General features: G+C 35.1%; 1 protein-coding gene across 2 annotated transcripts; it reads right to left on the bottom strand.

Annotated features, from left to right (window-relative positions):
• Window positions 1-418: 418 nt before the first annotated feature.
• On the bottom strand, window positions 419-9718 carry LOC106136160 (death-associated inhibitor of apoptosis 1). Of its 2 annotated transcripts, none has more exons than XM_013336623.2 (2): window positions 9407-9718; window positions 419-3687 (listed from the first exon to the last, which is right to left on the bottom strand). In XM_013336623.2, exons 1-2 carry the CDS (start codon window positions 9564-9566, stop codon window positions 2657-2659), a joined length of 1191 nt encoding a protein of 396 aa, XP_013192077.1. In that variant the 5' UTR covers window positions 9567-9718; the 3' UTR covers window positions 419-2656. The 2 variants fall into 2 exon arrangements, with proteins under 2 accessions (XP_013192077.1, XP_013192085.1); XM_013336631.2 differs by lacking the exon at window positions 9407-9718 and adding an exon at window positions 7634-7845.
• Window positions 9719-11091: the final 1373 nt, after the last annotated feature.

Genomic DNA, 11091 nt, shown 5'->3' with positions numbered 1-11091 from the left:
ATCGCTGTGTCGCGCATGCCATGCTAGTAGGTACACACATTTGGGGACTTCAAATGAGGCCCAAAACTAGCTATAATTGTGTATATATTTGATCCGATATTACAAGTTGTAATATTCGCTTCAGTGTCATAATCCCAATCAAATGCTTGCACAACAAAACCTTGTCGCAATCAAAAACTTGTATTTCGTTTTATTTTATCGCTTGTAAGTTCTTTGTGGTTAAGTCACCTATTTTTATAACTCAAAGAAGAGATGCATATTTGATCTAGTCACGCTAGAAACAATTTCTGACTTTATCCGCCGTTCTACATTTTTCACTTTGAATTAACCTTCTTTGACCCTGCTGATTTTCGGAGCCAGAATGTGTTATTCGTGTAGTGATTGCATATTCTGAGAGGGTAATGGAAGCAAAAACTAATTGATATTAAAATTCTTTTTATTTTGTAATTACATATTTCTAACAATTATTATTATAAATTGTGTAATTTGAGCTTTTGTCTTTTGACGGGCTTTTTTCTACCACTGAAATTTGAAAGAAATAAATAGAGATATTAACTAAATAGCCAAACTATTTTAGGATGGCAATTATATAGGTAAACTACAAAATATTTTTTGCTGTAAATCCTACATTACTTTGACCTACTGACATTTATTAACGATAGTCTTTATATATATTATACATTTTCATTGAACTCTACCAGATTTTTACTCAAATTACAAAATATTTGCGACATATGTTTGATACAAAAAATTTTACTCAATCAAAATTACTATGTTATTGCTAATGAGGCACCACTGCACTATGGCTACTTCCTTACAGGTGGCACAATAACGGCAAAAAGCAAATTGATAATGCTAAGGCATGCGCAAACTGTATTTCTTAAAAGCATTGGTCGATGAATACGGTCATGTTTGAACGGGATGGACAATTTTGTGTAATAAAAAGCGGAGAGTTCCGTTAAATGACTTTATCTAATGAAGTTTGCATATCCACGGACCCTTTTGACAAGTAGCGCCAACCTGATAGATGCACCTTGTAATGCTGTTGCAGTTTCGCCAGAGCCCCGTTCGTTTTCTAGCAGGGTGCACCGTTTGCAGGTGAGGTTGACTTTGACCCATAGTTTTTATTTGGGACACTTACACCCCATAAAAAAGAAACCAAAATCAGTATTTTTTAAATCAAGCATACGTCGCGAGCAATAACTTAATTTATCATATAAAATAATTAAACATCGTTTTTTTTACATTATGGACTATAGTGATTTTAATGAAATAGAATTGCTGATATAAGTTAGTTTCCGATCATTTCAACTACTAATTAAAATCCGGATATGGTAAGTGTAATTCAATCAACGATTTTTCCAATTAGATTAAAGTATAATGTGAAACTATTAACCAAGGAAAAATTCCAATCAGATTTTTATGTATTGAAAACAAAATGATGAAATAGACTTATTTAGAAATCTGATACAGAATGTGGAATTATTTAAAATAAATGTTAGTTTACCTATACATTACAAACATCACAAACACAAATTAAATTATTAAATCTGTCTAATCGAATATCTATTACTAATGTGAAAATATACAATATAAGAAACACTTTTCCCAATGCTTAAAATAAGTAGAAATATAATAATAGTACAGGTGGATCAGTCTTATTGTGTTACATATGTATTAATTCTTAAAATCAGACTTTAACAAGCTATCTTGAACCTGAAGTTAGCTCGCAAAGTGTTTTTCAGAAATATCTACTTTATTTATCGCATTGGTTTTATTTAAATAATAATAACACACATTGATTATGACAATGGAACAATATAGGAATTGCCATCGAAATAATGTTTTACATGGGAAATTATTTACAAATATATATATTTACACATAAATTTACAATTTGAATCATAAATAATTAAAACACTTCAATAATTTATATATTATTCTCATTAATTTTTTCAATAATTATCATGTAAATTTTATGTCTTGCTGCTCCTTAGGAAAGTATGAAATATGTGATATTTACATGGCTTCTATTTATTATATATGGACAATTAATTATAGGTTAAAATTATCATACAGTCATTTAACTTTCATGTTGTTACAAATGCACTTTGTCTAAATTTCTCCTTTGAATCTATGTAAAACAATGGATAGGCAAACATAGCAGGCTGCCCTATTTACGAGAATCAGGTGTGGTCAAAGCTATTTGCTACTTTGCCTTAATAATATATTGTGGTCTAAAATAGCTCTTTCATTTGGTTTTATGAAAGCCTGTCGAAGTTGTACATTCCACTGACATAATTAAAATTAGTCCCAACAGCTTTTCCAAGACATTCACGTGTTTTATGGTAAGATAGTTAAAGAATTTTATTAATATATTAAAATGAGTGAATTTATTGAAAATATTGCAAAATTTAAAAAGCCCGATACTTTCAACATTATACACATTTTGTTCTGCAAAGGTGGCACGCAAAAAACAATATCAGGTTTAATATAAATTTCGTAGTGCTCAAGTAACAAATATTAGAATGATGGTCAATTAAATTCTCCTTGTTCTGTCGAAACTAAACCATCAACATCAAGACTACAATTATGTTAAATCACAGAGATTGATTACACGTGGTTTCAGCACGTATATGTGCGAGCGTTAGTAAACTCAAGAAAAGTATAACCGTAAAGTATTCAAAATATCCGCACGACACAAAGGACATTTATCTGTAGATAATGCACATTTTGCACATGCTATCACATGACCGCACGGTACGAAGCAAACATTTCTTTCCTCTTCATAACATATTTTACATAATTTGGAATCTGATACAGTTTTATCTTCTTCATCCGAATTAGTCGTATTGGTGGAAGAAGCCGTCGTCGCAGTGGAGGTCGGATCCGATGTGGACGCTGTTGCATCTTTCAAGTCCGAATCTGCGGCAGCCGAATCGGCTAAAACCTTTTTTATATAATCGCGTCCTTTAACAAGGTATACATAATAACAACGGTCAAACCAACGAGCGTGCTGCTCCCACGGTACATCGTCTTTTTCCCAATCTTTCAGGCCTCCGTCACAGTAGTAACACTTAGTCTTGTCGCCTTGGCCGGTGTAATAAAAACCGGCTTCAGCTAAATCTTCCGGCTTTTGGGGCATGCTACGCGGCCAGTCTTTGAACGTACGTAGCCGGGCCGCGACGTTGGCATACTCCGGATGGGCGGGACTAGGTCTGCCAGGCGTAGCGAGTGGAATGCGAAGACCGCATTCGTCGCGACCATTGGTGGAAGTCGTAGACCCGAGAACGTTCCCAGCGCTGGCTTGCTTGCGTAATAGCGGGCATTGTGGCGCCCACCGCTGATGGTCTTTGGCTGGATCGTCGCCTTCCATCCACCTCATAATCTCCACTTTACAAAAAGCACACCTAACTTCGTCATTTTTTCCCAAATAATAAAAACCGTTGCGAGCTAGTTTTAGTGGTGATAGAAATGGGACAGGCCAATTGACGAATGTTTTTAAGCGTTCATCTTCTCTCCGCAAATCCACGTCTTGGAAAGTGGATGTATCCCGGTTATCAATCTTGTCTAACGATGGAGTGCTCAGATTCGATGAAGATGGCGACGTCGCTAAGCCAGTATTGCTAATTTTTGCATCACATTGCAGATTCTTGAAGGCTAGCAGGTTTGGTGTCTTTGATGCAACTGGAAAGAGAGAAAAATCTATAATTAGAATGATTTTAATAAAGTATCTATGACTAAACTATCTATGAGAAACTAGAAGAGGTATTAAAATGTCTGTAGGTAAATAAGTAAGCTTATTTAAGCAGGTATGTATGTATATTGTGAGAAACAGTATGACGGGCGTTCCACAGTTCTGTTCCCATAACAAGTCCTCCGGCGGCCGGCCGAGCTGGCTGCGTCATCGACATTCCATTCCCCGGCACGTCCCTCCCCTCTTCCAGTGCACACAGTACGCATGCACTTATTTCCCACAATAATTTCTTTTACTCAAAACTTTTACAGTCAACAAAGAATTTAGCTTTTCCATTGGTTATAATTGTAATCTGACTTGAAACTGAACATAAAAAGTAAAACGCAGTTCAGGATAGTTAATTTCACATTTTGATAAACGTTTATTTTATTGTTATAAAAAGTTAATGGGGTATATATTTCTGAAAATGTAGGTTTGAACTTAATTATTTAACGCGCTTGGCACCCAATGAAGCTTCTATCCGAAAACAAATTTTAGAGCGCGTTGGTGCTAGCGTAATGGCTGCAGATAGTACACCGATCGATAATTACCGTTTCTGTAGTTGGTATCGACTAGGATTGGCATTTTGAGTAGGTTTGCACTGGATTCTTATATATTTCCACTGAACTCTTTACATCGCAACAAAGTTTTACACAAATAGCACTCTGATAAACCGTTTGTACTTTATTTTACGCGATTAAAACAATAGCGCTGAAGCATCGTAAGCTTCTCGCTAGCTTTGTCGTCTGACTGTTGTCGCAGTGACCACCCCAATGCGCGTGCGTAATATTAAAAGAGGGGTTCTTATTCTGTATATGTTAGCGAAGGGTGCCACCATGGCACAGCTGTGTTATGGTTGTAATTATTATTCCGCTAAAACCAATAAAAAGTAAAACTCTAGTTTATCGAAGAGCTTTTATTATTTCGTCTTATCAGTAACTTGATTATGCAGATTACTAAAAGCGTCTTTATGTGCACAATTTTGCGTTTGCGAATATAAAAATTTAGCCCTCAAACTGTCCACCCTAAGAAAATATAAAAAGTTTTATTTTATACATTTATCGCCTGAATATTTTGTTTCTAATATACTTTTTAATTATTAATTATTATATATAAACGACGTCGGGGGTCTTTATATATATGTCAGCTTTTGATAAAGACAGATGTTAAGTGCCGAAGTATGAAGTAGGTATTGTCTGAGCCATAAGAGCCTTTTTTGTTCATACCACTAAAGGCGTAGGGACGTCGCGGGAGATGTAGTTCTCAATCAGGCTAGAAACTGAGGCGGCGTTGCCGCACCGTTCACCTCCAGCCGGATTTCATTCATATTTGAGATGCGCGGTTGCCGTCACCAGCGGAAACCGCGACCACACAGCGTAAAGAGGGCCTATGGAATGTGGCAGTACTGCTGGGCGGGTCTAACGCCAAATAAAAAAGTACTTGCATGGAATGCAGACAGAAAGTACCCACCTAGTTACGGCAACATTTTTATAGGATTACTTTACGTTTTAGGTAATTGTTGACAGTCAACACAGATTTTGTGTTTGATTTTTTCTAACAATTTTTTAAGGGATAATAAACTGCTTACAATTTCTTTAGTTTCTACTATAGACATGTGTAGATTGGTAAACCTTTTCAGAATATGATATGGTTTGACCATTACTAAAATTTAATATAATATTTGTAAATAAAATAAATAATATTAGTCCATAATGAAAGCTGTAATGGCACGTTAAAATGTATTTGCGCGTGATTATTGGCACTACGTGAGATAATCCAAATGTGGGAAGTACAAAAGCGCTATTCTGAAAAACGAAAAAGAATACTGGTTCAAGGTTTGCAACGCAGCTCGCTCACCGCAAAGAGAAAATGAAATTCAGCATTATGTCGGAGTCGCGAGAGGCGGCGCTCCGAGAACAAGCGTGGGGAAGGGGACGGGACTGCGTTCTCATGCAATGGGTGGTCTACTCCGATCGGCTTTCGAATTCCAATGCCTCGCTTACAGCGCCTACGCGCTAGTTAGACCATATCTCCTTACTGGAATTTCAGCCACATAATGTTTAGTTATTGCAATGAATAGACTTGTCTCCAGTTTATTACTGATATTTTATATCAGAAAAGTGCAACTGAAAGAAAAATAAAAACGTAGTAAAAGACCTATGAATGAATTTAACGTTGTCCTAAATAAACAAACTTACTGTGATAAAGCTGAAAAAATAAACCGAAGCATACTGTGCCTGCCTACGGCCGGAAACTGTTTCAGCGGAAGTGAGACATCCGCCAGATGGGCGTATATTCATGTTGACGGTAGTGATAAAAAAAAAACTGAATTTTATTGCCTAACGGGTTTTAATTTTTGAATGCCTAATTAAGGAACATTACGTCTTGTAACAATTCGGTATGACTGCAAATTTTAATAACTATAAAAATATAGGTTGGTAGGTACCTAGATGTTCACTTAAAAATAAATGATACAAAAACATTCTTGTGTGGTAAATTTTCGCAATGGCGCCATCAGATGGCGCTAACGGCTTTGATAAAGACCCTTTGAATACAATGAGTAGGTACTTATGTAAAAAAAATTTGTAGTAGTTGATTGCCAGATAAAAAATAAACTTTAAACTGGAAACACATTGCGCAAACAGATGGCGCTACCAGTTTCTATATTGTTGCTTCAAGTCAAAGATTATCTGACTGAAGTGATAAACATAAAAATAAATGCTAGACTAGCCTATCTGTAACTACAGAAATTCACAATTAAAAAATATATTTTCAATCAAAACAAGTATTGCTGGAAAAAATTGGAAGGTCATAGAATTATAGCATTGGGGCCCCTAATGGGTATTATAATGGCCTTAGGCCAAGGACATTGGTTCTATTTATCCAAAACAATTTTAACAAATGTTTAGTTATGTAAGACAACTAAATTGTTGGGTTTTTAATGTTGTGATGTTGTTAATTCCTAGATACATTATGGCTATGTAACTTTAACAAGATCCTACCTACTTATATGTTAAAATAAAAATCTGAGAGTTTTACTTTTAAAAAAAATATCTAACTACCTAACAGTAGGTCTTCAAAATTTATAGGTACTCAAGTTTTCTATTAACCAGTACTAAACTGTTATATACTGCCTACTAAACTAATAATATAAAAAAGTTACATAAATTTTTTGTGTGCTACATAAAGCTACTCACATAGAAATTTCAAAGAAATAAAATATTTTAATACCTACTTATTGTTTGTATGGTTTATTAAGTTTGTGTTTAACAGAATTACCAATCTTCTCACTAGATTGAGTTGCAAACTAAAATTAATATTTTAGGCAGATAGTTAGATACTGTTTTTTGAATGGAACATTTCATAATTAGTAAGTTTTGAGGTAAAAGGTAAGCGCTACCTACATTTTTATTAAATTTTTCTTTTATTACATACATATAATAATAGAAATATTACATTTTAATTATTGTACCTACATAACTGTTTATCAGAATATATTAAAAAGGCAGTTCATTGCAGACTGTCTGAGTATTTAGGTACTTCTGCTCCAAAATGATATCATTGAAAGTAGTTATTAGGCGGTCATATAATGGTCAAAGGAAACATACCAAAAATATTTATTAAATAATGTGACGGTGTTAAATCAATGTTGAATTTGTTACATAAACATGTGGGTAGCAAAAGTAATCATCGCAAAGTGACGTACCCACCTACTTAAAGCAGAAATCGATATTCAGTGAAGGTTATTCAGGCGGATAAATGTTTCAATTATAGGTACTTGCCATTTAACTAGTGAATCACAGTTTGTACAATTATTATAATGCAAGGAAATAATGACGTTTCTGTGTTCTAATTTTGAAACATATGTTTAGAAAAGTTCTGTCGACAGCGACCTACCTGTCACTGAATCCATCATTATAGCAATCCCAAAGGCCAAATGTTATCGGTATGAATGCCACCACATAAATCCAATTTCTACACTGTCAATAACACTATGCAAAGCTGTTCCAAACATCAAACAAATAACATTGTAGATACAAACACGACACTAAGTTTGACAAGTCCGTCCGCCGTGAGTACGTTCGAAATCGCGACTGCCTTGTTGGAATGCGTACGACGTGGGTTGCCAGTGTAGTGTTATAAGTTACGGGTGCTGCGCTTATCCAGATACAGTTTCAAATTTGCGAACAGTGGGCGAGGTAACAAATAAACTAAAGAACTGAGAAGGACATTAAAAGGATATATTTTATCCCGTTAAAAAATATTTTCCGGGTTTTGTCTATGAACGACAATGTTGTGAGCCGAGCCAATCCGCGGGAAATAGGATTGCCTAAAATTCTCATGGGAGTGGAGAAACGGTTCATCGTACGAATTTGTCGACAGAAGTCATCCAAAGCCCGCCTAGCCTTTAGGAGTAATGAGAAGGTATTTTTAACCTTTCATGTTTAGGTAGGATTTGCATTAAACAATAATATCCGTGAGCGAAGCCGGGGGGAACAGCTAGTTAACTGAGAAACCTATGCTAAAATATTTTTGCTCGGCGTGATTAAGGATAAATAAAACGTGTTTAAACTTTAAAAATTATTGTTCAATATCTTTTGTTGTCAATAAACAAACTCTTTGCACAATCTCTGTTATTGAGTGCACACCAATTTTGCTAAATTTGTAGGAGGCAGCAGCGGCAAAGATTACCTATAAAGACTTTTGATGCACTTAGTTATAAATACTTTTGTCTTTTAGTTGCATCCTTCGACATCAATATACATAAAATAATAGAGTAAAAATAACTAAATAAGCTTTTTGCAACTATTAAGTTACCAAAATATGGTCAGATTTTTCATTCTAAAATTTAATATACCTACTAAAATAATGTCAAGAGTAATTTTGTATATTTGTCTTTTTTAATGCAAAAACTATTTTTACAAAATATTACTTAAAGGAGAAATTAAATTGTTTACAAAATTACTAATTTAGTAACCATTTTATATGGCAACCCACTTCAAACTATAAACCTAGCTTAGCTCTATACGTCAGACAGACGTGCGGTGGACGAGCGAGACCAGAGCGAGACGAATGGTTTTTGTTATGGTGTGTGTGTAAATATAATCCAACCAAAGCACACCAATGGCAATTTTTAGGGTTCCGTACCTAAAAGGAAAAAACGGGACCCTATCACTAAGCCTCCGCTGTCTGTCTATTTGTCCATCTGTTTGTCTGTCACCAGGCTGTTTTGCTTTATCTCATAAAACGTGATAGCTAGAAAGCTGAAATTTCCCAAATTTTATTACTTTTCAAATTAAATAAAAATAAAGTAATTTTTAAATCCCATACCACAAACGTAATTTTAAAGCAATTTTTTGGTCGATATTTATACCTACTTACAGGTAGAAACGCGAATGTTATAAAAAATATAAATTTAAGTTACCTACACATAATAGGTAAACGTGATGAAATGAACTAACGTTTCTACACCAATGCCTGAAAAAAATATCACCTATGTATTTATCAGGATCTGCTATATATACCTACACTATTTTAGGTAGGTGTAAGTAATATTAGCGAGACAGTAGCTATATATCGATTATTTTATAAAAAAAATACTTAGATAAGTATGCACTTACCTATGTATGCCTAGGTAAATAACTAACTTACTCGTAGATACAAACTTACCTGATTTAATTCCTTGTGCTTTTAGGGAAGAGAAGTTATTCCCTGATTTCCTCTTTGTAAATAATTTTTCCATATGATGTTCACTCACTTCTTGATAGTTAAGAACGAAATTTTCTGTGCACTGTAAGTACCTATTAGTTCTAACATTCACTATATTCATTTAATGATAAAGGTCACCTTAGAGAAGATTAAACTGGTTGGATGATAAATAATGTACGGAAAATGTATTTCCTTATAGTACCGTATTCACATCCATCGCGTGTTGTTTCAACGACGTAGAAGTCACACTGGGTGTACGACAACATTATCTTGCGTTATTAAGCGCAATAATCTAATCATTTACCTTTAGTATGACACACTATACCTACCAACTCGTATATGTATAGAAAACGGCGAAGTGCGTATCGGGCTTCGCGTAAGGAAGGGGTTCTGAAGGCGCCCTTCGCAATAAATTCTCCAGGAAGTAAACGAAACAAAGGCAAGGTGAATCAATGATGGTACCTATTTGTGGTCTTAAAGGTACCTTGACAAGCCTTTACCTATAACAAAAAAAATATCTGATACTAATATGTCTAATAGTAAAGTTTAAAGACTGAAAGGACAGATACTAAGGCCAGTCGAACGGACAGATAAATCGGCTTGGTAAAGCTAAAGGTTCCTTGTTGGAGACAGAATCCTAAAAAAAATGAAAGAACTTATGTACAAAATGAACAACAAAATAAATAATCTTTGAAGTGGCGACAGTGCTGTGTGATGTGATAACAAATTTTGCTTGATTGATCGAGTGGGTTTTAAACGTCTGAGATTAAAATAAAGCCTCCTCTATCGTTTACGGGACAGACAGAGCCAACAGTCTCGAAAAGACTGATTAAATAGGCCACGTTCAGTTGAACGAATTTATGATGGAATTAAGGTTTAGGTAGCGATATACATAGGTCCTTTACTACTTTTTACTGAAGCTTAAATATAAACTGCTTATTACCAGATAATGCAGGCATTGGAATTGATTTTATACAATGCAAAATGGGAACACAACGGCCAACATCGCTTGATTTGCAATATGTATATTAACTGTTTTTTTAATAAGATACTCTCTATCCACGCTGCGGACAATGAATATGTATATTCACATTTTTAAATAATGGCAGAAGCAATATTCTCATCATCATCACTGCAGCAGCAAGAGTGTAAGTACACACTTGGCGCCTTAATCCAGTCTTCATCGTATACATCTTCATTCGATCAATAGGCAGTTGTACCTACCTCCGATCGGTCGGTAGGTATGAAGCGGCTTAAGTAAAATTAACATTCCAATTATTTAGTTACAATACATATGTCGATTTCCCTTACTGTTTAAACAGAGCCAACGGCCTCAAAAGACGGCTGAAGTCGGCTGAATGGCTCAATAATGGAACTTCAGAAAGTGACAGGTCTTTTGTTTCTTTAATTTTGCCTTGCCTTTCTTAACTTTATAGTGTTCCCATTTACATCGACTACAAGGTAATTTCGAGTTCGTTAAAGGCAAATAACACGCAGATGTTTGACATCAGGTTAGATATCATTGTGAAGGTAGATTAGTGAAAAAAACGCGAGGCAGGTGATGCGCGGGCGCAGCTTGTGCGCGGGCGTCGGCGCAGCTGCTGTTCCACGTGCTTCACAGCTGTCGTCTCCGCAGTACCTCAATT

The sequence above is a fragment of the Amyelois transitella genome, chromosome 8, assembly GCF_032362555.1.
Source record: "Amyelois transitella isolate CPQ chromosome 8, ilAmyTran1.1, whole genome shotgun sequence".
Lineage (NCBI taxonomy): Eukaryota > Metazoa > Arthropoda > Insecta > Lepidoptera > Pyralidae > Amyelois > Amyelois transitella.
The sequence above is the reverse complement of the archived record's forward strand: the minus strand, read 5'-3'. Positions and strand labels throughout refer to the sequence as shown.